The 27,428-nt window shown below is 44.7% G+C and overlaps 1 protein-coding gene across 1 annotated transcript; it reads left to right on the top strand.

The window, feature by feature from the left end:
- Positions 1 to 687: 687 nt before the first annotated feature.
- On the top strand, positions 688 to 26,511 carry TMEM248 (transmembrane protein 248). Its single transcript, XM_069945239.1, has 7 exons — positions 688 to 863; positions 13,415 to 13,591; positions 15,941 to 16,226; positions 21,641 to 21,791; positions 22,174 to 22,357; positions 24,101 to 24,244; positions 24,938 to 26,511. The coding sequence occupies exons 2-7, from the start codon at positions 13,430 to 13,432 to the stop codon at positions 24,956 to 24,958; spliced, it is 948 nt and encodes a 315-aa protein (XP_069801340.1). The 5' UTR covers positions 688 to 863; positions 13,415 to 13,429; the 3' UTR covers positions 24,959 to 26,511.
- Positions 26,512 to 27,428: the final 917 nt, after the last annotated feature.

The following is a 27,428-nucleotide window of genomic DNA, read 5'->3' as shown; positions in this document are numbered from 1 at the left end:
TTTCCACCCTTTCCAGCCCATACCCTAAAAATAACCCCCGCCTGGAGTACCCCTTTAAGCCATTGTGCGTCTGTGTCATCTGACAGTAGGTCCCTGTAAACGCGGAGTTACTGAAACATATACGTAATCCTGTCCGTGCGTGCGTAACAACGCTGGCGATAAAGTTATCATATGAATAAACCCGCAGGGTGACTGCAGAAAATTACAGGTTAGAAAGTCCTGAAGGGGTTAAGGTAGTTCTCCTCACGAAAGGGTGAAGGGTTCCCTTTTTATTAAATGAAAAAACTTCTCCCACACAAAATGTGCTACAACATGCTTGATGGTGACAGTTCACAGAAGGCACAGTAATGGCATTGTATCACAAGTTGGTGACTACTTTTGGGTTCACATCACGCTGGGGAGTCACTGTACCTCGTGATATCTGTAACTAAACGCAGCAGCTGGCTGGCGGGCGATTGTCTCGTTTGCTGGAAAAGTTGCGACATTTAGCCAAGTCTGCGACAATCACTTCCGCGATCAATAGTTAGGCATTTACAGTTTACTATTATTGTCAATAAAGTTATTCACAGACACAAAACAATCCAGAGCGCTCTGAAGACGTTAGAGGAACTTCCTGTTGCTCTCCTTGTTTTGCTCACACAAGTGTTGTCAATAAAGTTATTGGGGGAGGGGGGGACCGAAGAGGGGGCGGGGCTTGATGTGACAGGTCGCCTGCGTTACCTCCGGAAACAGAAAGTGAGGAAGTGAAGGAGAACGGGAGAGTGCGCAGCCGGAGCAGACATGACCGAGCCCGGGGCCCCGTCACCGAGCGCCTGAGAGCGGGCACCGGGGGGACAGGCTGACGCCAGGGGGCGCCCTCTGAGGTGAGCTGTGCTGGGAGCAGGTGTGTCTGTGGCTGCCCCGCACCAGGGGGGGCGCTGCTGCATATTACTGTACAGGTGACAGCGCTGTGTATGGCGATGTGTGCTAGAGGCCACAAGTCTCATTGCCTGCCATAGTCACACGGCTCATAGGCTCCGGCCTAATCTGCCACTGAGCGCTCCGAGAGAACAGCCCAAGGCCGGGGGGCATGCTGGGGGATCGCTGCAGCATCAGCTCAGACTGGGGGGCAATGGTGGTGGCACTAAGGTGGGCAAATACAGCAGAGGGTGTCATTCTGGTGCCAGCTCTACCCTCCTCATCATGGGTTCCCTGGCCTGTACCCTGAGGAGCTGCCAGCTGTGAGCTCAGGTCAGCAGACCATGGCCAGGCCGAAACACCTGGTCTAATAGGTCTGCGCCCACACTGGTCTAATACTGTGCCAGTGCCTGAAACACCTGGTCTAATAGGTCTGCGCCCACACTGGTCTAATACTGTGCCAGCGCCTGAAACACCCGGTCTAATATGTCTGTGCCCACACTGGTCCAATACTGTTCTAACGCCTGGTCTAATAGGTCTGTGCCCACACTGGTCTAATACTGTGCCAGCGCCTGAAACACCCGGTCTAATATGTCTGTGCCCACACTGGTCTAATACTGTGCCAGCGCCTGAAACACCCGGTCTAATATGTCTGTGCCCACACTGGTCTAATACTGTGTCTGTGCCTGGTCTAATAGGTCTGCGCCCACACTGGTCTAATACTGTGCCAGCGCCTGAAACACCCGGTCTAACATGTCTGCGCCCACACTGGTCTAATACTGTGCCTGTGCCTGGTCTAATAGGTCTGCGCCCACACTGGTCTAATACTGTGCCAGCGCCTGAAACACCCGGTCTAACATGTCTGTGCCCACACTGGTCTAATACTGTGCCAGCGCCTGAAATACCCGGTCTAATATGTCTGTGCCCACACTGGTCTAATACTGTGCCAGCGCCTGAAACACCCGGTCTAATATGTATGTGCCCACACTGGTCTAATACTGTGCCAGCGACTAAAACACCTGGTCTAATAGGTCTGCGCCCACACTGGTCTAATACTGTGCCAGTGCCTGAAACACCTGGTCTAATAGGTCTGCACCCACACTGGTCTAATACTGTGCCAGTGCCTGAAACACCCAGTCTTAATATGTCTGCGCCCACACTGGTCTAATACTGTGCCAGCGCCTGAAACACCCGGTCTAATATGTCTGCGCCCACACTGGTCTAATACTGTGCCAGTGCCTGGTCTAATATGTTTGCGCCCACACTGGTCTAATACTGTGCCAGTGCCTGAAACACCTGGTCTAATATGTCTGTGCCCACACTGGTCTAATACTGTGCCAGGGCCTGAAACACCTGGTCTAATAGGTCTGCGCCCACACTGGTCTAATACTGTGCCAGGGCCTGAAACACCCGGTCTAATATGTCTGTGCCCACACTGGTCTAATACTGTGCCAGCGACTGAAACACCCGGTCTAATAGATCTGTGCCCACACTGGTCTAATACTGTGCCAGCGACTGAAACACCCGGTCTAATATGTCTGCGCCCACACTGGTCCAATACTGTTCTAACGCCTGGTCTAATAGGTCTGTGCCCACACTGGTCTAATACTGTGCCAGCGTCTGAAACACCTGGTCTAATATGTCTGTGCCCACACTGGTCTAATACTGTGCCAGCGCCTGTGGTCTAATATGTCTGTGCCCACACTGGTCTAATACTGTGCCAGCGCCTGTGGTCTAATATGTCTGCGCCCACACTGGTCTAATACTATGCCAGTGCCTGAAACACCCGGTCTAATAGGTCTGCGCCCACACTGGTATGCTGTGCCAGTGCCTAGTTATAAGGCTAGGGTGACATCACATGGGTCCAACCAGCAAGTGTACTATGTGCATCCCTGGGAGTAACTGCAGAGGGTACGGCAGGGAGTAGAGGAGGACATGGGATACTGGAACAGTTCTCCATTGTTGTGTACAGTTTATCAGTCACCTGGAAGATGGTTATGGAGGAAGAGATGGGGTGCAGGTATTGGGAGGGGGACGTCTGCACTCATTGTTGTTTTGTTTCAGGAGAAGAAATTGAGGGAGGATCTGGCTAGAGATGAGAGAACCTGGAGCATGCTCGAGTCCATCCGAACCCGAACTTTCGGCATTTGATTAGCGGTGGCTGCTGAAGTTGGATAAAGCCCTAAGGCTATGTGGAAATCATGGATATAGTCATTGGCTGTATCCATGTTTTCCAGACAACCTTAGAGCTTTATCCAAGTTCAGCAGCCCCCGCTAATCAAATACCGAACGTTCGGGTTCGGATCGACTCGAACCCGAACCCGGTTCGCTCATCTCTAGATCTGGCATGTCCTCAGCAGTGCAGCACACTGGCCGTCTTAGACCCGACTCCAAGCCACCTGCAGTAACCTCGCTGGCCTGGGATGGCTGGGAAACATTATGCAGCTATGTGTATTAGTAATAGGGTTCTGGAGGTGGCATGTACTATGTATTATGCCTCCAGATGACCAGTTATAAGCTGATTGATATTAATGTTAGAGGCAGGTATGTCTGTATGTATGTAATAAGCGGAGTGTGATGGTGGCATGTACTATGAATAATGCATGTGTAACTGTGGATAATCACCTGCTCTATAAATATATTGACACGGATGCTATATATGTATATGTAATAAGGTTTATATAATCGTCCCAATGCCGTTTGTCTTGGATCAGACCGTTCCTGGTAGCTGCACCTAAGGCTGCAGACTTACTGCTTGAGGAATCATTGCCTACACTTCATATCCCACCATGCAAATCATTGGCTGTCCAGGCCTAATAGGAATCCTAGTTATGCAGCAGCTGCAGGACTGGAGGTTCCCTATCTCTGACATACAGCATGTGCACCGATCAGGACCCCCGGGGCTGCACATAGTAGCCATCACAACTTCTGTATACACAGGTTATAAGGTCACTGCTCAGTCCCAGCGTTTGGTCTTTAGTAGAGATGGGAACCTTTGCTTCATCTGAACCTGAACACTCTGCATTTAATCACTGGTGGCTGGAGAGGTTGGATGCAGCTCTGGAAATGGCTATGGACTATGGCTTTATTCATGTTTTCCAAGATTCCCTAGGCCGGCATCTAACTTCTCCAGCCACCGTGATTAAATGCAGAAAAGTCGGGTTCACTCTTCTCTAGACGTCAGGGATACAGGTGCTGCAGAATATATACCAGAGAGACAATACCTGTGTCACACACAAAGTACTCTGACCCAGCACATGGTCACACACCACATCCCCAGCACATGGTCATACACTGTATACCTGGTCTGTGTCACACACCACATCCCCAGTACATGGTCATACACTGTATACATGGTCTGTCACACACCACATCCCCAGCACATGGTCATACACTGTATACATGGTCTGTCACACACCACATCCCCAGCACATGGTCATACACTGTATACCTGGTCTGTGTCACACACCACATCCCCAGCACATGGTCATACACTGTATATCTGGTCTGTGTCACACACCACATCCCCAGCACATGGTCATACGCTGTATATCTGGTCTGTGTCACACACCACATCCCCAGAATGTGGTCATACACTGTATATCTGGTCTGTGTCACACACCACATCCCCAGCACATGGTCATACACTGTACATGGTCTGTATCACACATCACATCCCTAGCACGTGGTCATACACTGTATATCTGGTCTGTGTCACACACCACATCCCCAGCACATGGTCATACGCTGTATATCTGGTCTGTGTCACACTACACATCCCCAGCACATGGTCATACGCTGTATACCTGGTCTGTGTCACACACCACATCCCCAGCACATGGTCATACACTGTATATCTGGTCTGTCACACACCACATCCCCAGCACATGGTCATACACTGTATACATGGTCTGTGTCACACACCACATCCCCAGCACATGGTCATACACTGTATACATGGTCTGTATCACACACCACATCCCCAGCACATGGTCATACACTGTATACATGGTCTGTATCACACACCACATCCCCAGCACATGGTCATACACTGTATATCTGGTCTGTGTCACACTACACATCCCCAGCACATGGTCATACACTGTATATCTGGTCTGTGTCACACTACACATCCCCAGCACATGGTCATACACTGTATATCTGGTCTGTGTCACACACCACATCCCCAGCACATGGTCATACACTGTATATCTGGTCTGTGTCACACTACACATCCCCAGCACATGGTCATACACTGTATATCTGGTCTGTGTCACACTACACATCCCCAGCACATGGTCATACGCTGTATATCTGGTCTGTCACACACCACATCCCCAGCACATGGTCATACGCTGTATATCTGGTCTGTCACACTACACATCCCCAGCACATGGTCATACGCTGTATATCTTGTCTGTATCACACACCACATCCCCAGCACATGGTCATACACTGTATATCTGGTCTGTCACACACCACATCCCCAGCACATGGTCATACACTGTATATCTGGTCTGTGTCACACTACACATCCCCAGCACATGGTCATACACTGTATACCTGGTCTGTGTCACACACCACATCCCCAGCACGTGGTCATACACTGTATATCTGGTCTGTGTCACACACCACATCCCCAGCACATGGTCATACGCTGTATATCTGGTCTGTGTCACACACCACATCCCCAGCACATGGTCATACGCTGTATATCTGGTCTGTGTCACACACCACATCCCCAGCACATGGTCATACGCTGTATATCTGGTCTGTGTCACACACCACATCCCCAGCACATGGTCATATGCTGTATACCTGGTCTGTGTGACAAGAACTAATATAACAAAAGGAACAGATGCTCTGGGTGCAGCTATAGAAAACGTATGAACACAATAGTTTAGTTACTTTTTGCAGTCACAGAGGGGAAAAAACAGAAGGATGACAAATAGGCCGTTCCTAAATATTTGAAATGAGCCTAGAGCTCAGGCGTGATTACAGTATGGAACAGCATAGCGAATAGGTCTAGTAATAACATATATACTGTTATTACTACAGGTAATAGTAATCGCTCATAACCCTGCAGAGTCCCGATGGCTCCTCAGCTTATGCCGTATGCTTTATGGAAGTCCATTATGTTTTGGAGATTGTTAGTTTGCTTTCAAGGGAAGCAGATGGTCCATAGCGCCTTAAGGGCCCATAATGTATTTTAGGCTGAATTTGTGAGGACCTGTAACTTGTTTGAATCCATTCTTATATTCCCTACATTATAACAATCCTGGAACATCTTTCCTATATCTCTGTGTTGTACCCTTTCTCTGTTTATTACTAGAAATTTACCACTAAATAGCCAACTGGGTGTTACAGCTTTGATAGTGTCAGACTGTGCAGGATACTCCCCCAGCCGGTAACACCCAGTTGGCTTTTTAGTGACACATTTCTAGTAAGAATAACAGAGGAAAGATGGTCCAGAAATGTTATGTCACAGGGACTACAAGTGATGACTAAGGCAGACAGGTCAGGAGAGGCCACAGATCTCTCTTAAAGGAGTTATCCAGCGCTAGAAAAACATGGCCACTTTCTTCCAAAGACAGCCCCACTCTTGTCTCCAGCTTGGGCGGGGTTTTGCTGCTCAGTTCCATTGAAGTGAATGGAGCTTGAAGGGGTTATCCAGAGCTACAAAAACATGGCCACTTTCAGAGACAGCACGACTCTGGTCTCCAGTTTAGGTGTGGTTTGCAATTAAGCTCCATTCACTTCAATGTAACTGAGCAACAAAACCCCGCCCAAGCTGGAGACAAGTGTGGGTCTGTCTCTGGAGGAAAGTGGCCATGTTTTTGTAGCCCTGGATTACCCCTTAAATTGCAAATCGCATTTGAACTGGAGACAAGAACTGGAACTGAGCAACAAAACCCCGCCCAAGCTGGAGACAAGTGTGGGGCTGTCTCTGAAAGAAAGTGGCCATGTTTTTGTAGCATGGATAAGCCCTTTTAAGAATGCCTGTTATACAGCAGCCATAGACTGCTTTGCACCCATTCTATATCTCCCTTTGCCTCTTATTTTAGTTGTAAACACTCTCCTACAGGCCCATCTTGTGCCGTGCACATGGGCCTAGTGAGACTTGCAAATCTGCTTCTAGCACTTGCTTTTTCTTAAAAGAGGATGTACCACCAGGTACATCCTCTTTAACCTGAAGCCACTAATCGAACGGCGCCGACACGGGGAAGCCGGTGCCGCGGTCCGTTTTCCGTGCACGGCGCCGTTCTATGCACCGGAACGGGCCGGTGCTCAAGCACTGGAGGTAGCCCGGCCCGCACTCAGTGGGAGGGAATTCCCTCCCCTATATGACACAGCTCCCTTAGAATGAATGGAGCCGCGTCATACAGTGGAGTGAATTCCCTCCCACTGGGGGCGGGCCGGCCTACCTCCAGTGTTTGAGCACTGCCGGTTCTGGTGCATAGAACGGCGACGTGCACGGGAATCGGGCCTCGGTCCGGAAAACGGACCGCGGCATCGCCTTCGCCGTTCGATCCGTGGCTTCAGGTGGTACATCCTCTTTAAGTTTGGCTGGGTTCACACTGCGTTTTTGCAATCTGTTTAACGTATCCATCTTTAATTGGTTACTTTTAACGGACAGAAAAACATAGTCTATTTTACTTTTGTGTCCGTTAAAAAAAACGCATCCGTTTCAATTTGTATTTTTCTATAATGAAAATCAATGGAAAAACGGATCCAAACAGATAACACACAATTGCATCCGTTTTTTTTTTTTTTTTCCATAAAATGTATACGTTAAAAAGATTGCAAAAACGCAGTGTGAAGCCAGCCTTACTCATTGTGCCGGTGAGTGAAGGCCGGCCTGTCATCGCATTACATTGTAATTGTACTTGTTAGAAATAATTACATGACCCAGAAAAGACTATGCAGGCTGTGGCTGAGGGGCAGGAGACCCGTCCATTACTGTCCTGGAGACATGTATAATATCACTTCCTGACCGCTATCTTATGTTTGCTTCCATTCTCCTTATGCTTCATTTCTCATTATTCAGAGCGAGGACTAGTCTCGTGAAGTGACGCTCAGTGTCCATGTCATTTACAAAACTTCTTACACGTCCTAGGTTGGGCAAGTTTTGATAAGTCAGGGTCCAGATATTCAGAACTTTTTCTCCCTGTCCCTAGTTTGTACAATAGAAATACAGAGCAGCAGAGAGTGCGGGTGGGCAGCCCTGTATATTCAATGCAGATTGTTATAGACAATACCTGTGCTGCCAGAAGTAGTATTCTCTGTAATGTAACATGCTCTGAGCTCATGTCTTTGTGCCTCAGATGCATCTTGATTCTTCCCCATAGATTTGTTTCTTGGATACAATGTCATGCAGTAGAAAACTTTCATGTAACACTTGGGGAATGATTTCCAGAATCTTTGTGCCATAGTGCACTATGCATCTAACCAACATTACAGGCACCGGACGTCAGCAAACGAAGGACCAAAAGAGACTGGACAGGCTGTACCTTGTTGTGCAAATATTAATGAAGTCTTAAGGATTGTTACTTGCATGCACCAGGCTGCTCGTATGTTGGCCAGATCCCGTGGACACGGCTCAGGGCAGGGACACGTTGCAGAAGTATAAGCAAATTAGTCTTGGCTGAACAATGTGTCCTGTAGCTCCAGGCGCTTAGAAACAAAGCACCGAGCACAAGGTCAGACAGAAGAATTATTATAGTACGATGTGCGGCTGAATATATGGAGATAACATAGTGACAGCGCTACAAGAGCTGAGCCCTCTGCACCATGTAACACCTTAAAGGACTTCTCATTCTGGACCCTAAAAGTTGAAATTATTGTAAAATATAGTTGGAGAACATGCTTTGTACACCGGAGCTAGAGCTAGAGCCCGGTATTCTAGAGCTGTAGTTATAACCAGCCTCCCCCAGCCTTGTTACGGAAGAACTTCCTGACTCCTCTGCATCCAAGTTTTGCACCTTGAGAGGTTATATCCTGCAGGATGTCATGGATGGGCTGCTGCATCCTGTTGTGTTTCCTCTCTTCTGTGAGGATAACACATATTACTGCTATTTCACTTTATACTCCTTAGCACTTCCAGCTTTTACTATGCGCTTTGAACTTTTATTAATCACTACATTAGAATGTTATAGTATTGCATTGCAAACAAAGTATCACATGATGCTTCATGAGATAATTCTGTTCATAGCTTGGTGGTGCCCACTTATAGACAGTGAAGAGCACACTAGCAGTGGCCATTCTGCCCGACGTATTGTACTCTCAGCATATCACCATAATACTTCTGCTTTTCCATCTGTGTCTTATATACATGATGACAACTGGTGGGGGACGCCCCTCTCTGTTGTAGTTGCAGCCTTATTGGTAGTAGCCCATTTGTCCTAAAAACAGACGGCCATCAGCTGCTCTTCTCTACCCTCCCTTAGGGTCCATTTACACAGAGATTATCTGCCAAAGATTTGAAGCCAAAGCCAGAAACCAGCTATAAAAAGAGATCAGGTCAGGCAGGAAAGACTGAGATTCCTGCTCTTTTCAAATCCATTTCTGGCTTTGACTTCAAATCTTTGGCAGATAATATGTTAGATAATCTGGGCCCTAAAGGCTTTTTTACACAGAAAGATTATCTGACAGATTATCTGCCAAATATTTGAAGCCAAAGCCAGGACTGGATTTGAAAAGAGGAGAAATCTCAGGCTTTCCTTTATGACCTGATCTCTGTTTATAGTCTGTTCCTGGTTTTGGCTTCATATCTTTGGCAGATAATCTGTCAGATAATCTTTCTGTGTAAAAGGGCCCTTACATCTCCACATTTATCTCAGCCGAGCGTGCGTGTGTGTTCTCAAAAAGGGAGAAGTAAATGAGCTGCTGCCAGACACCTTTTGGCGTTGCTTATCTCCCATGACAGCTCAGGTTTCAGGCGTGTTAACCCTTTCACAACCATGGGTCATTGATCGCTCAATGCCCAGGTCGTTTTAGGACAACAGTTTATGGGATCATAATAATCCCATAAGCTGATGTCCCGGTGTCTGCCCCCTCTCCGCTGTCCCCTGCCGCTGTTACTATCTTGTGGCAGGGAAGAGAGGGGAGGGGGCAGAGCTCATGGGCGCACGCCCAGCCTTCCCTCCCGGCCTCCATAGCCAGGAGACTGGAAGCCTGAGGCTTCCGATTTCCATGGCTACCATCGGGGCTCTGGGATCACTTTGCAGAGCCCCGATGGACACCGGACAGAGAGTTCTCCCTCTGTAGAGGGAGAATTCTCTGTCAGGAGCCCTATAGATGCTGCAGTCATGCTGACCGCAGTATCTATAGGGTTAACTCTCAGCACCGGAGCACAGCTCTGTTGCTGATAGTTGTGGCAGGTCCCCGGCTATCACTGATAGCCAGGACCTGCCGCAGATGACAGGCACAGAGCCTACGCCTGTGTCATCTTGGATCGTTAATTAACGTTGCTGCAGCATCGGGCATAGGATGCAGCAACGTTAATTAACAGTGCGGCGGCGGGAGGAGGTTAATATATTCAGAGAGCGTCAGGATCTCCAAAAACACAATTTGTCCAGCCTACATCCACCTAATATGCGTAAGCCTTTTTAAAGTGGTTTATAGAATATTTATAATTCTGAGAAATAATGTTCTCCAGATTGTCAACAAACATATTTCCATGCTGTCTGTGAGGAAATGTAAAATACTTGTGATCTCTCTGTGAAGGGCATGAAACACGTGAGCAGCTATCTGCGCCCTTGCCACTACTTTAGGTGGTATAAAGGCCGAAGCTTTGTTGGTAAGAGTAGACTTTGACTTTTTATAATGGCATTGGAAAAATTTATTAGCCTCATTATTGCTGTAATGATCCTAATAGTTCACTATAGCTGCTAAGAGAAGTTTGTAGGCGGTCACTTCAAGGGCAGAGACACCTTTTGAAAAAAATATTTTTTTTGTTTGTTTTTTTATCCATTTTAAAGGAAATAAGGTCACTTTGCAATTACTATTAAAATAAAAACCTCCTGCCCTTTTTTTGTCCATATTCAGACCCATATGTCTCCAGGGTAACAGACAATGTAAAAAATCTTTGTCCTATACATCTTGGATGGCAACGTGACTGCAGGATCAGACAACTCAAGGTTTGTATGTTGTCTGTTACCATGGAAATGTTTAGGGCTTTACTGGGGGGGGGGGGGGTGGAAAACTTTTTATTCAAGTTTTTTTTTTTTTAAAGTTACTTTGTTTTTAGTTATTCAGGAATAAAATAGAAAATAAATTAATGTAGGGGTTTACATATGTAGTATAGTGAGAGAAAGTGAATGAAAAATAATCGTTTTACAAAGCTGGTCAAATTGTCGAAAGAAAGAGAGAAACTTATAAACAATATAATACAGGACTGTTGGCTTATGAAAACCAACATTCTTTTATTTGCAGTGCTTGGATTTCTTGGATTTCTTTGGCTGTGAGATTATTTTCTAAGATCTGGCTCACATTAGTTATTACAGCCTTTGTTATGTACTGTATCCACATTTGTCCAGTCTAAAACGGATCTGTCAGCCTCAGCCATATATGCTGCAACGAATAGGGGCAGCTTCTTATAGCTGCACGGCCATACTCCTAGTTGCCAACATGGCACACAACAGAACACTGCAGACTTTGTGGTGAGGCTAATAATAATAAGATGGCTGTGGGGTCCACTTCCCTGTGAATCTGATGGAAAATTCTTTTGAAGTCAGATGACTACAAAGGTACAGCATAGCCCCATAGACATCAGTCCTAATATTACTATATGCATGAGATACTCCCATCTCCAACACCCTTGTGGTGGTCAGGAAGTCAGAAACAGTTGGTTGTCGGGCTGCCTTAAGGCCCTCGGAATGATTATCAGCCGTATTCGGACGAAGTCGGCCGTTACGAACTATAATTGTCCTGTGGAATAAAAGGCAACGATCAGCCGACATCGTTCATGTCGGCTGATCGTTGCGTTGTTTGTAGAGATGAGCGAACCCGAACTTTCGGCATTTGATTAGCGGTGGCTGCTGAACTTGAATAAAGCTCTAAGGTTGTCTGGAAAACATGGATACAGCCAATAACTATATCCATGTTTTCCACATAGCCTTAGGGCTTTATCCAAGTTCCAGCAGCCACCGCTAATCAAATGGCGAAAGTTCGGGTTCGGATCGACTCGAGCATGCTCCAGGTTCGTTCATCTCTAGTCGTTTGTCTTACATGTTGTCAAACATGTTGAAAGGCAAACAACCCGGATAGCAGTGAGCTGCGGTCGGATCTGTGGAATAGGAGCAGCGGCAGCAGACCGCCACGATCCCCTATGGGCTGCCTGGACGATCTAGCAATCACCCGGGCAGCTCCCTGCGCCCCATTACCCCCCCCCCCCCCCCCCCCCCCCCCCACACACACACACTCACCCGCTCGCTGCAGCTGCGCGGAATGGCGGTGGCAGCAAGTGGAGAACAAGGAGTAAACGAGCGCCAATAACGCTAGTTTGCTTGCTGTCGGCCCATGGAATAGGGCCTTTAGTCTGTTTCTGTAACTCCCATAGAGGTTAAAGGGACCCCTATACCTTATGCCCTGTGGCAGCTGGTTCAGTCGGCTGTATAGGATGCTTCGACGTCTCCTGACTCTTTTCTGACAGCTGATGTCCGTAGAGCAGGCATGTCCAAAGTCTGGCCGGAGGGCCATTTGCGGCCCGCGTTCCGAACTTTTACGGCCCCCCAGGTATCCAGCTTGCTATTATCTGCCTGTGTTATAAAGCATATAGCATGTAGCATGTAAAATGGTCGGCCCTCGCACATGTTCACTTCATCAAATTTGGCACTCTTCGAAAAAAGTTTGGACATGCCTGCCGTAGAGAGAAGGGTCAGGCATGCAAGATTTTTGCCGCCTGATCCTCTTGTTCTAAGAAGGATAAGCTGGTGCTAGAGCTGCTTGGCTGTGACTTACCCCTTCCCTCCCCATGAAGAATGTTTGGCTGTGCAGCAGAGTGTTCATATGTATAGCCGGGAATTCAGATGACACTTTCTGTCAGTGTTTGGCAGCCTGATTGTGGACACAGCACAGGAGTGTGATCTCTGCAGTTTCCAGAACCCCAGAGTTTTGGCACTGCATCTCTGACATGACATAAATATTGGAGATGGGAGTCCCCCTTTAATGTTGACGTGTGCACAGTTGGACGGAGTCCAGTAAGCAGATCTTGTTACCTCTGGCGCTCCGGACAGCCCGGCCCAGCCTGCAGTTCCTGGTTCAGTCCTCTTTGTTCCCTTGCACCTGTTGGTCTGAAAATGTAAAGGTTTACATTGGCGAGACTCCATTGTTCTGCAGTGTACATGAAGCTGAAGATAAATGATGTTTTTGAACTTGGAAACCAATGAAGGACTCTATAGTCTATAGTATATAAATGTGTAACGCCTTCTCTAGGTTATCAAAGAAATGTATTCATGTCTCCAGGAGCACTAGACCGAGCCGTCTGAGTGATAAAGACTTCTCTTCTCTTTCACAGGGCTCATACATCACCATGTTGCTGAATCTGCATCCCCTGGAGAACCTGAAGTCGTACATCAGTAGTCGGCCCCCTCTGGTGGTCTTTATGGTCAGTGTCAGTGGTATGGCCATAGCTTTCCTCACGCTTGGCTACTTCTTTAAGATGAAGGAAATTAAGTCACCAGAGATGACAGAGGTACAGTGTCTTCTGAGAACTATATTTTTCAAAATATTAAAGCAGCACTCCAGGCAAATCTGTTTTTCCCTCCCCAATAGTAATCAAGATTAGCTAAATGGCCGAGCTGGTTATGGGAGCTTTATGTGCATACAAGAGCCCGTTTGTTCAGCAATTCCCTCATGTAAGTACACATTGGGCTTGCAGAATCCCCACAGTGTCTGCTATATGAACTGGAAGTCACATTCTCTAGTCGTTTCTGTCATATGCTCTGTGTCATACCCTTAGTCTGGCTCAGTGTCATACCCTTAGGTATGAATAGTGAAAATGACTTCTGGTTCACACAGCAGACACTAAGGGAACACATAAGTCTGATGTGTGATCATGTGATGTCGGATCAGCGGGGCTCCTGTCTTGGTCGTGAATTACCAGCGCAGTCGCTTTGATAGGACAAATTACTGTTTGTAGGGAAACAAATGTTTTCTTGGACTGTCGCTTTAAAATGTAAAGTAGATTAAGACTGTTTAAAAATTTCTGTTCCAGATTTTGCAGGAAAAGTCATGTGCTGCATTTCATCCCTGACAAAATAGGATATGTGAAAATCTGTTAATAGAAGTGTATCCACAGGGTAGCTTCTTGCTTGTATTAAAATGTCATAGAGACGCATTAAAAGTTTTGATCAGTAGAATCTGAATGTCCAAACCCCCCACACACTCACACACTAATGGCTAGAACTTGCTAGCTGGGCGCTTCTTCTTATGTCTAGCTGTTCAATTAAGGAAATAACCTCCATAGAATCCATTTCCTGCATCAAGGCATGGAGAGAAGCACTGAGGCTATATTAACACGTCTGTAGTGGTCCGCAATTCACAGACCACTACATTATGGACAGTGACGCCCCGCAATTGTGTGTCCGCACAAGGACATGTCCTATTTCTTTGCGGCACAGATCTCAGCCTAATTGTGGACCTGCGAACATTTATTCCCTAAATTTGTTCTTAAATCGCGGGTTGGTAATTATGGAAAAATTTTGCGGACTGGTGAATGAGGCCAAGCACTTCTCCTTGCTTGGTATAGTGATTGGTGGAGGTCTAAGCATCTATACATCTATACCGAAATGTTATCAAAGAACGCTCGAACAGACACTTATCATTTTGACAAAGTTACAAGTTTTGCTTTGCATACTGCATGCTCTGTTCTCTGAAGGGAAATGAGTAGAATCAATGGGGCCCAGGGTTCAGCTAACCACGTCAGTCCCTTCATTTAGCAATTGTTGGCAACCCTCACTGATCAAAACGTCTGAAGTTTGTCTAAAGGAAAGGTACTCCTTTGAAGTAAAAATGGATGGCATACTGTGAAAATATGAATAAAATGCTTTAAAAAATAAATAAATAAAAGTAAACAAAGGGGTACCATATAGGGTATGCCTTAGGATTAAGAACTTACTTTACTTTAGAGAAGGCTTCTAGTATGTTAATACTTCCTAACTTAAGGCATGTGTCGCCTACATACTAAAAGTTGTTGTTTTATTCTAATCTGTTTCTGTTTTCTAACTGTAATTTCTTTCATTTCACTTTTTGTACATTGTTATGGGGACTGTCTTCTTGCCTGGGCTGTTCTTAACAGCATTTAGTGGAATGCTTAACAGCAGCACTAATTGACATAGATGACAATAGACAGACTCTGTCTCCTTGACCTTTGAAGAGGTCATCCCACAGGGAGCTGCTATTATCTCCTCTATCTACTAGCGTCACATGTTGCTGCAGTGCTGTACAGATCACTTTACAGCAGCTTCCTCTTATCACAACAGGAAGTCTCAACTTGGTTTTAGCCCCAGTGGAGCGAATGAAAACTGCAAGATATCAGGATTTTATCATATGAATAGAAAAATGGAAAATTAGAAAAAATGTCACCAAAAACTTTTTAAAAATATATTTAACATAAAAACATTATTTATACAATAAGCCCTTTTCTGATGACACCTTCGCTTTTAAAGGAAGCAATCACAACAAAATTGTATATAAGTAATCGCTATCAGTGTTACTCATATGGCCAGAAAATGAACTTTGTAAATTATACCAATGTAGGCGTTTGGAAGGTCCTCAGCTACTAAGTAGTCACAGCTGGCTGGAGACATTTTCAGTATTCATGCCTACCTGGGAGCGTTGGTGCATAGCCAGTAGCGTCACAGAGTGGCTGGCCCTGAGCATCGACACTCCCTGGGAGGAGTAATTACCGAAGATGTTTCCCACCAGACGGGACTTGTAAGGGTTATTTGCCTTAGCCTGGATCAATGCTAAAGGGTTGTAGGTTGAACGTGATGAACTCTTTATTTATAGTCTTTATTCAACCCTTTCAACTATGTAACAGGACTGGAACACATTTCTTCTGAGGTTCAATAACCTGGACTTTTGTATATCGGAGAATGAAACTTTAAAACATATGTTGAATGATACAACACAGCCAGAGAGTACAGTCACCACGGGCCAGGCCCGATCCTCTACTCAGACACCGCAAGCTTTAGAGGACACTGGACCTATAAATATTTCTGTAGCTGTTACCTTGACATTGGATCCACTGAAGCCTTTTGGAGGATATTCTCGGAACATCACTCACCTGACCTCCACAATTTTGGGCCATCAGATTGGTCTTACAGGTATCCATAAGATTTTTATTTCTTAAAGGTGTCTCGTTTGTTTACTGCTAGTCATCATGGATACTAAGGTTTATGCAGTGTACAGTATACTGACAACAGTGCAGTTACCATGCTTTGTGGGCTGTGAAATGTCAAAGGATGATGATTAAACCTTAGGGTCCTATTCCACGGACCGAGCAGGGCCCGATTAACGATGTAAACCAGTGCCGATCAGCTAGATCGGCGCTCGTTTACTGGGCCTATTCCACGGCTCGACAATCTTTAGCAAGGGCTGCAGTGACATAGTTACCGATGTCCTTGCAGCCCTTGTTTCATACATTACCTGTCCAGGCGCAGGTCTTCTCTTTCTCCCGGTCCCGCACGGCAGCATCAGCTTCGGAGTGGCCTGACTAAACTGACAGAATGCTCAGCCAATCACTGGCCGCGGCGGTTCTGACCAGTGATTGGCTGAGCGCTTTGTCAGCTCAGACAGACCGCTCCAAAGCTGATGCTGCCACGCGGGACCGGGAGAAGGAAAAGACCTGCGCCTGGACAGGTAATGTATGATGTTTGTGAAATCGTCGGAGACTAAAAGAGACTAAACACATGAAGCCTGACCTGAACAAAGTGTTACGGCTCAATGTGTCTGTCAGTCACATGACTGCCTTCTCTGTGAGTGTGCAGATGGCCTGGAAAACATGGGACTTACTGTGTTTAGACTCTGAAAAAAAAAAGTCAGAACACAGGAAGTGCTGTGTTTCCCATGATATCGAATAAAAATCAATGTAAATTGCAGAAATGCTTTATATGACATTTACTATTGGTTTAGATTTTGAAAGTTATAATGACAGTGACACTTTACCCCTTCATGTCAGCCATATGGCTATATATGTTGCAACTGCTGATTCCTTGTGCAGTTGCAATACATGTATATGTTCCTGGTGTTAAAGGATTTTAATGTGTGCAGTGCTGCTTCAGAGTAAACGGCCTGGCACACATTAATGTGTCAGGAGCCGGCCATACTGACAGGCAGAAGTGATCTATAGTGATTGCAGCGTTTAAGGTAGTCCGTGACAGAAGCTGTACCTGTCATAGACTGATCAGAACTCCTGCAGCGTGACTACAGGGGTCCTGATCAGTTTCTCTTGACAGAGGAATAATACTTGGTTCCCTTCTGTTGGATTGGCGATCTGCATCTAGAGTCTGTTTCTTACTAATCAATGCTATGAAATATCATAACTTTGATCAGTATATGCAAGCTAATGATTGCTTGTAATAGTCCCCTAGGGGTAAAAAGTGTGGGGGGAAAAAGGTTTTAAAAATATAACCAAACCCCTCCCCCATTAAAGGCTGAAACCCGTACATCGTCGCGCCCTTAGGGGGGGTTCAGAGAGGGGGACCGTGGCTAATAGCGGACACAGGCTGATGGCCATGCTCTCTAATTAGACTTTTAAATGCAGCTGTCAAAACTGACAGCTGCATTTAAATGCCTACAAAAACCCCATTCCTTGTGTTTAGTGGACAGATTGCCTCCTCCCCCACCCCTGAGCGGTGATCTGTTCTTCTACCTGGGCTGAGCCTCAGCGTTGCAATGATGTTGAGCTTGGCTTGGCACTCAATTGCTCTGGGCTCCAGCAGCCCAGAGCAATGGATCACTGATCTCAATGATCTATGCAGTGTGTTTGTGTGGGTATATCATAATCTCTATGAGAGATCACTATAGTTATAGTAGAAGTACCCCAGGGACACTTTAAATTGCAGTGTAAAAAACAACCAAATTTTTACAACTATTACATTACTACAATTATTTAAATGAAATTATATTACAAAGTAATGTAACTTTATTAAAGCAATGTGTTAGACATATATTTTTAGTCTCCGGGGTACCCCTTTAACCTCAAAACTTTCATATGGAATAATTCCCTATATCACATTTATGTTCTCCCCCCATGTGTTGATATTTTTTTTCATCTTTTAGAAATATATATAATACGTTTAAAAATAAATATAGAAAATATCTTAACTTGGTATAAAATGGACGTTTTGTGTCCATGCTATTATTCTACCTGAGTGACCTTTTGTTTTTATTACTGTTTTTGTAAAATAATATACTGTGTATACAGTACAGACCAAAAGTTTGGACACACCTTCTCATTCAAAGAGTTTTCTGTATTTTCATAACTATAAAAATTGTAGATTCACACTCAAGGCATCAAAACTATGAATTATCACATGTGGAATTAGATACTTAACAAAAAAGTGTGAAACAACTGAAAATCTGTCTTATATTCTAGGTTCTTCAAAGTAGCCGCCTTTTGCTTTGATTACTGCTTTGCACGCTCTTGGCATTCTCTTGCTGAGCTTTAAGTGGTAGTCACCAGAAATGGTTTTCACTTCACAGGTATGCCCTGTCTGGTGTAATAAGTGGGATTTCTTGCCTTTATAAATGGGGTTGGGACAATCAGCTGAAAGTTCTACTGAATAGACTGTTAGCTACTTTTTTCTTGCTGTAATTTAAATTCTAAGTAAAGAAAAACGATAGGCCATCATTACTTTAAGAAATATGGGTCAGTCAGTCTGAAAAATTGGGAAAACTTTGAAAGTGTCCCCAAGTGCAGTTGCAAAAACCATCAAGTGCTAGAAAGAAACTGTCTCACATGAGGACCGCCCCAGGAAAGGAAGACCAAGAGTCACCTCTGCTGCGGAGGAGAAGTTCATCCGAGTCACCAGCCTCAGAAATCGCAGGTTACCAGCAGCTCAGATTAGAGACCAGGTCAATGCCACACAGAGTTGTAGCAGCAGACACATCTCTACAACATCTGGTAAGAGGAGACTCTGTGCAGCAGGCCTTCATGGTAAAATAGCTGCTAGGAAACCACTGCTAAGGACAGGCAACAAGCAGAAGAGACTTGTTTGGTATAAAGAACACAAGGAATGGACATTAGACCAGCGGAAATCTCTACTTTGGTCTGATGAGTCCAAATTTGAGATCTTTGGTTCCAACCACCGTGTCTTTGTGCGACGCAGAAAAGGTGAACAGATGGACTCTACATGCCTGGTTGCCACTGGGAAGCATGGGGGAGGAGGTGTGATGGTGTGGGGGTGCTTTGCTGGTTACACTGTTATGGATTTGTTCAAAATTGAAGGCATACTGAACCAGCATGGCTACCACAGCATCTTGCAGCTGCATGCCATTTGCGTTTAGTTGGATCATCATTTATTTTTCAACAGGACAATGACCCAAAACACACCTTTAGGCTGTGTAAGGGCTATTTGACCAAGAAGGAGAGTGATGGGGTGCTACGAGATTGTTTGGGTGAGCTGGACCACAGAGTGAAGGCAAAAGGGCCAACAAGTGCTAAGCATCTCTGGGAACTCCTTTAAGACTGTTGGAAGACCATTTCTGGTGACTACCGCTTGAAGCTCATCAAGAGAATGCCAAGAGTGCAAAGCCGTAATCATAGCAAAAGGCGTCTACTTTGAAGAACCTAGAATATAAGACATATTTTCAGTTGTTTCACACTTTTTTGATAAGTATATAATTCCACATGTGTTAATTCATAGTTTTGATGCCTCGAGTGTGAATCTACAATTTTCATAGTCGTGAAAATACCAGAGCTGTGGAGTCGGTAAGGCGCAGCTCCGACTCCAGCTCCGACTCCAACTCCGACTCCTGAACTTTATCAGGACCGACTCAGACTCCCGACTCCTGCTCCTTTATAAATGGCCAGTCATATACCAGGGGAGTTATTTATCACACTGGCTCAGCAGCTTCTCCCTAATGTCCTACATGATCCTGGGGCGACTTCTGAGTGAATAAAGGAATACTGTATATAAAGCAGCTTCTTCTGTGTGTGTAGTGGATGCAGACAGTCTCCAGCCTCTATGTCCTGAACAACTCAGAACTAGACTAGATGGAGCAGGTGGTCTTTTCCTGCTGACAGTCTTCTATGTTTCTAACTAAATATTCACCATACTTAAAGGGTCACTGTCGTTAAATTTTTATTGCAGAAATCAATAGTACAGGCGATTTTAAGAAACTTTGTATTTGGGTTTATTAGTCAAAAAATGAATTTATCATGAAAAAGCAGTTTGAAGCTCTCCCTCTGTCCTTATGGTTTTCCTATGGAGAGAGAAAGTAGAGGCAGCAAAACAGGACAACAAAGAGTTAATTTACATTCACATCCGGGCTCTCTCCTCTGACAGTCACCACTGACCTCTCTGCTGCCAGCTAATCTCGCTCCTTCCACCTCCCCCCTCCCCCCTCCATAGACCAGACAGATCCGACTGATGAAAAAACAGTCGAGATTTACTAATTCTGAGCAGTGGATGACAGAAAGGAGAGGAGGGGGGACCTGGGAAAAGGGTTTTTACATGCAGATAATGGCATATTTGGCTAATAAACCCAATTACAAAGTTTCTTAAAATCGCCTGGACTATTGATTTTTACAAAAAAAATTTAACGACTGACTTTTTAAAGAAGCACTGCTAACAATGCCAGATCCCTGTGATATAGAAGTCAGCCATAGTGATATACAGGGGGTCACACATAGTGATATAGAGAGGGGTCACACAGTGATATAGAAGGTCACTGTAGGGGCATGCACACACACACACACAGCCTGCTGCAGCCATAGCATACACACACACCCACACAGCCTGCTGCATCTATAGCGCGCCAACACACACACAGCCTGCTGCAGCCATAGCACCGACACACACAGCCTAGTGCAGCCGTAGCATGCACACACACACCTGCAGCCATTGAACACTGAAGAAAAACACACAATCTTCTCCCAGAGAGAAAACACCACACTGAGGACAGAGGTTACTGTTACACTACTTATGTCTTCTCCTCCTCCTCTATATTACACAGGATATCTTCATATTACACTGCTGCTCATATACAGTCATCCAGGAAGAGAACAGCACAGATCTCCCCCCACACAATGGACTCTTCCAGCTCAGAAACAAACTGCCAAATAGTGACCGACAACTTTTTCAATGACCCCCCCCCCTTATGTAATAGGGTCAGTGTTCTATTAGAATGTTGCTCATAATGTATATTCATGAGCCAAACTTGTAAAATTCATATCAAAATTCAATTCTACATTTTATAAAGATTTTTTTTTTAAAGCTGGAGTCGGAACATTTTTTTCCGACTCCAGCCAAAGCTAACTCCGACTCCACGACTCCGACTCCCCAGCCCTGGAAAATACATAAAACTCTTTTAATGAGACGGTGGGTTCAAACTTTTGGTCTGTAATATATATATATATATATATATATATATATATATATATATATATATATATATATATTATACTGTGTATGTATATATATATATATATATATATATATATATATATATATATATAATATTTACACATATACACATGGTATTACACATACCATTTTTATTTTTCCCCTCTAAGGCAGAGAGTCCCATGAGGAGATGAATATAACATTTACTCTGCCAGCTGCCTGGAACTCAGATGACTGTATTCTCCATGGGCATTGTGAGCAGGTGGTATTTACCACATGTATGACCGTAACAGCCGTGAGCAACGTGTTCCCAGTCACTGTGTGAGTACCTTATTACTCATTTTTCTGTCAGAGAGCCAGATGCATATACAGTTTATTTCAGCTGTAAAGGTGTTTAATACCCCAAAGATCACGGATCAGTAGCTTTACAGTCTGACATCACTCCTGTGTAAGGGAATATGCTCCTTTGTCCCCACTGTTGTATAGTTTAGGCCTGTTCTTACTTTAGATCCCTTTCAGATCAATATGGCACATTGTGATTCACATGTACTGTAGTTTAGTCATTCGAAACTGCGTAATCACATTTCAGTAAAACTCTGTGCTACTTGTATTCAGTATATTCTTGTTGTGGATTAAGGATGTCCATTACACAAAGAATAACATGATGCCCTGTAAACTAAAATATATTGTTTCTGTTTTGTAGACAACCGCCTCATTGCATTCCTGAGACCTACAGCAATGCCACGCTGTGGTACAAGATCTTCACCACTGCTCGAGACTCCGCGACTAAGTATGCCCAGGACTATAACCCCTTCTGGTGTTATAAGGGAGCTATTGGAAAGGTGTACCATGCTTTAAATCCCAAGCTCACCGTAATTGTTCCAGAGGTGGGTGTGTGATTATGGAAGCTTCTCAGCTTATCTTGTTAGGGCTACATGCAGATTATTTTTGTGATTTATACTAATCTCATAAAGTGATGATATATCATAGGAATATACCATCACTTTCTGATCAGTGGGCTCTGACCTTGGGGGCTTTTACTATCCTGAGTATGAATTGACCACAAGACTGATTCAGCACTGCTGCTTCTTCACTCTCTGGTCACCTCCATCTTCATCCAAGTAAACTGGCCTGCTTCATTTCCTTGCCCAGCTGGAAGGCCAGGACTGCTTTTGTGCACTGTGGCCCCTGATAGGGTACCACATATGTAATGGGAATAAAATAAGGCCGTATATTTTTGGTTTGTAACTTTGTTGTTGGAAATAGAAAAAGAGAGACAAAGCTGTCTTACGACACTTGGTGGTCGTAATGTTAGAGATCTTGATTATGTTGGGGACCCTTTTTACGTAGTAGGGAACACTGGTTACACGTCAGGTTTAACTCCTGTAAGCATCAGAAGTGTTTGTGTTATTTCTCATTTATAAAAACCTTTGACATGTCAAAAGTCTTGACTGGTTGGGCCCCTTCTTAATTTCCAGGTATAGCCGGGGAAAGTTTTGATTAGTACTAGTAACGTCTTCAGTTATTCTTCATAGTAAAATCTATTTGCTGAGAACACAGAAACACATTATTCATTTTAGAGGGCTCTGCCCCAATTCTGTGCCAGGAAGAATGAAGCGAATAGATTGCTAATATCTAGTACCCTCCAGCCTAATGTCATGCATCAGATGACAAATGTATATATAAGTAAACACCTTCATGGCAGTAGGATACCAGGTTGGTTCTGGCTTTGGTGTCATATTATTTTGTCCTCTCAAAGACCAATCTATATGGCCATGTTAAAAAAACAGGAGAAAGTTATACTGTATATAAAGTATGTGGTTTTTGTTTATCAAGAATAGTAGATTGTATTGAGGTAAACTCGACATCTCTCTCTTCCTCCATCTCTCGATAGCCTAATAGGCCCTTGACACATAGTGGTGCACCAGATTTATTAGTCAGCACCTCCTAGCACCTAAAATTTAAGGCGACTCTGTAGCCACAATCTGACCACCCCCCCAAACCACTTGTACCTTCGGATAGCTGCTTTTAATCCAAGATATGTCCTGGGGTCCGTTCGGCAGGTGATGCAGTTATTGTCCTAAAAAATACTTTTAAACTTGCAGCCCCGTGCCCAACGGGAGCCCTAACTTTGCACCACCCCTCCGTCCCTGCTCCCCACCCTCTTCAGCATTAGGAATGCCACTGGAACATTTTCTACATGCTGAACATTGCACAGGTCCTTAACGATCCAGCCCATGTGCCGAGCTAAACAGGTGGGGAATAGGAGGCAATCTGCCTGGAGCATTCCTAATGATGAAGAGGGTGGGGAGGATGGACAGAGAGGTTGTGCAAAGTTAGGGCACAGATACTCCTGTTTGGCACCGGCTTCAAGTTTAAAAGTATTTTTTTAGGACAATAACTGCATCCCCTGCCGAACGGACCGCAGGACAGATCTTTGATTAAAAACAGCTATCTGAAGGTACAAGTGGTTTGGGGGGTCAGATTGTGGGTACAGAGTCGCTTTAAATATATATATATTTTTTTCATCATTTTCAGATCTCACCTGTTTGTGTGTGTGTGTGTGTGTTTTTTAATTTATATATTTATATAACAAAAGGCAACTTCTTACATAATTTTTCTTTTACCAGGATGACCGCTCTCTTATTAATCTGCATCTGATGGACACCAGCTATTTTCTATTTGTGATGGTTATCACCATGTTTTGCTATGCAGTCATCAGGGGACGCCCAAGCAAGCTGAGGCAAAACAATGCTGAGTTCTGTTCTGAAAAGGTATTATATATTTGTTCTGGGTTTTTTTTTCTCTCAACTTTTAGAGTGATCAAAAAGTATGGAAATACCCCATGCAGTAGTGTGCTTTACATTACCAATGTCTATTATGTGCTGGGGGCGGGTTGCTCTGGTTTGCTCAGGCTCTTTGCAGCACGGGAGGGAGTTGGTGGCTAAAGGAGACTATCATCTTTGTGGGGATGGGGGGGTGGGGGGGAGACTGTCATACATGTCGTCCGTCTCATTGCTAAATCAGCCCATTAAACCATTGAAGAGAAGGAGGACATGTGATCTGTGTCTGGGAAGGTGGGGGCCAGTAGGAAGGAGCAAGATGAAGTGATTCCCGTTATTTTGCATAGAGAGGTGGTGAGTTGGGAGAAATAACCCCAAGATGGCGCAGAACAGGTATTTACTTGCTTTGAGCATTACATATGAAGCTATGGGGGGGCTTTTTAACAATGCAAAAATTTTGGGTGGAAAACCTCTTTTAACACCTAGTGCTCACCATGGGTGCCAACTGCCCTATATTGCTGCTTATGCACACACTATGGTGGAAGGTCACTAAGGTGTTGCCAGAGACCCCAGAAGCTGGAGGTAAATTAATTTTTTTACTTTTTTTTTTTTTTTAACTTAACACAATGTTAGTGGTTTTGTTCCTGCTAGATTCAAATGAGACATATTTCTTATGTTTTCCAGGTTGCACTCTCTGAAGCATAACCATCTTCTTGTCAGTAGATACAACTGGAGTCATTGCCTGTTGACCCCACCAGGAGAATGTGTCCTGTGTCCTTCTAGAGGGGGAGGGAGGAACACACAATATTGCAATGTTGGTTTCTTCCAACCAAAGACATTTCAAGTGCCTGTAATTGATTTGTACATATTTATAAATGGGTACATCTGAAGAAGCTTGGTGCAAACCTTCTGCATTGCAGGAACTTGCCTTTTGCCCGGTGTACCCGTGGACTAGCTGTCGTTTCCTTGTGTAGATATGTTTAGTGGATGTCTCTAGTTGGCAGTGCGAGTTGCCTGATTGGTGGGTATGTCTAATGAATGAGATCCAAAACTGCACTTTTTCTTTTCAAAATCTGGAAAAATCATTTGTTTGAAAGAAAGAAATATGGCTGCTGCATGGAGAAGGCCTGTGCTCTGGTAGCTCTATATTAAAAGCATCCATTCTTCATGATGCGTTCTGTTTTTTTTTGTTTTTGTTTTTTGTTTTTTTATTCTGTATATCCTTACAATAATGTTTAACCTGTTTCCTTGTAATACATAACATGGCTGATATGCAAGGGTAACAACTATGTTTAAAGGGAACCTGTCAACACTTCCTGAACCATGAGTCATTGTGGCCATCCGTGGCAGCTTCTCCTTGCCCCACCAGCCTTTATTTATAGATTTCTCCCTGTCTGGTTATATGAAGAGATCTATAAATCCAGGCCAGCAGGGTAGACGAGCCACAGGGGACTGGCCTGATGACTTCTGGTTTAGGCAGCAAGTAATGATGGGTTCTTGTAATTGTCATCATGTTAAAAACCCCAACATTTTGAGACCTTGAGATGGTGTCTTCAAGCTGAAGGATAAGCAAGATATATTCAAAGTCGTTTTCAATGACCAGTAAAAATAATCGTGTTGGCCATATGCAACTATTTAGCTTCCTGTTTGTTCCAGCAGCACATACTGCATATCTGTTTGGCCTTTAAAAAGAGATTGTGGCATCCTGTTTATGTAGAATATAATAAACCTATGAATATTTTCTTAATTTTAAGCTGCATTGGATGTACACACAGACCTCTTGCTGTATTTAAGTCTTATAATTGAGGATCTTCTGGTTTCTAATCGCCCCCCAAATCTCACTCTACTGTCCTGTTATCATTTGGTAGGTGATATGAAGGTATAAGTAATTTTTTAGGACACGTCTTCATGAGAGCATACCTAACAATGCACGTCAGCCCTGAAGCATAGACCCACCATTATCAGCTATCTTCCACACCATTTGCTTTTTTGTCTTTTTAAATTGTTTTCCATAAATCATTCTCATGACAGATCACAGCTGCTTCTGTTTGTTTAGTTTCCCATAGTTTTGTCACTCTTATTTTGTTTGGACTTTGATCACTAGAAACCATATGGCCTCCTGGTTTATGAGGAATGCTGTTTGGCTTTCTGAATAAAGCTATCCCTGGTACTGTGGCTTCTGCATTTCAGTTCATATTCTGTATATCGGCTAATAAAGACATTCAATCATAAGACATTAAAACACCTACGTAACTATATTTTCTTGGGTTAATAGTTTTTATTACATTTAGAAAATGTGCCATAGATCTCTTATGCAAGTGAACGGAAAGTTTGTGTTCATATATTGTGCCAAAATTACGTGGTGGAATGGGCGTAAAATTTGCGCTAATATTCGCAATGAAATGTGACTTCCCTATATTAGAGTCTATGAAGCGGACAAGTGGTATCAGGGCTCCAGATGGCGACCAAAATAGTCGCCAATGCGACTGACATCTTGCAAATGGCGCCCAGATTTATTAATCTGGGCGCCATTTGCGACTGGCCCCGGCGGCGGCGCACTGTCTCTTTAAGGACAGTGACCGCCTTCCGCACGCTGCACCGAAGCGTGTCTCCGCACACTGGGGACACGCTTCTCCAGTGACGTCATCTAGCACGTCCGTCATTCATTGGACGGACGGCCGCAGAGGCTCCACACTCATCCAGCGCCTCTCTCCCGCCTCTCCTCACCCGGCGGATCCTCAAGTTCACCCCAGTGGCACCATACTTAGATTGTTGGTGACTGGGTGAGTATAACCGGAGGGGCGGCAGGGGTGGCGGCCGGCCAGTAATGTGTGTGGGGGGGACCGCGGCCTGGGTAGTGTGTCTATTGTGATGGCGGCCAGGTGCGGTAGTCAGTGCGTGGGGGTGGGGGGGGGATGTATAGACTGCACAGTACCACTTCCCTCAGTGTCTGTATGTATATACACTGCACAGTACCACTTCCCTCAGTGTCTGTATGTATATACACTGCACAGTACCACTTCCCTCAGTGTCTGTATGTATAGACTGCACAGTACCACTTCCCTCAGTGTCTGTATGTATATACACTGCACAGTGCCACTTCCCTCAGTGTCTGTATATATATACACTGCACAGTACCACTTCCCTCAGTGTCTGTATATATATAGACTGCACA

This window comes from Dendropsophus ebraccatus, chromosome 11 (assembly GCF_027789765.1).
Source record: "Dendropsophus ebraccatus isolate aDenEbr1 chromosome 11, aDenEbr1.pat, whole genome shotgun sequence".
Lineage (NCBI taxonomy): Eukaryota > Metazoa > Chordata > Amphibia > Anura > Hylidae > Dendropsophus > Dendropsophus ebraccatus.
This window is presented reverse-complemented; position numbering and strand designations above follow the sequence as displayed.

Excerpts from the sequence above, each read along its gene's own strand:
- TMEM248 (XM_069945239.1), top strand. The coding sequence starts at position 13,430 with ATGTTGCTGAATCTGCATCCCCTGGAGAACCTGAAGTCGTACATCAGT. Across the intron at positions 16,227-21,640 it reads CCATCAGATTGGTCTTACAG|GCAGAGAGTCCCATGAGGAG; the intron begins GTATCCATAAGA and ends TTCCCCTCTAAG. Across the intron at positions 21,792-22,173 it reads AACGTGTTCCCAGTCACTGT|ACAACCGCCTCATTGCATTC; the intron begins GTGAGTACCTTA and ends TCTGTTTTGTAG.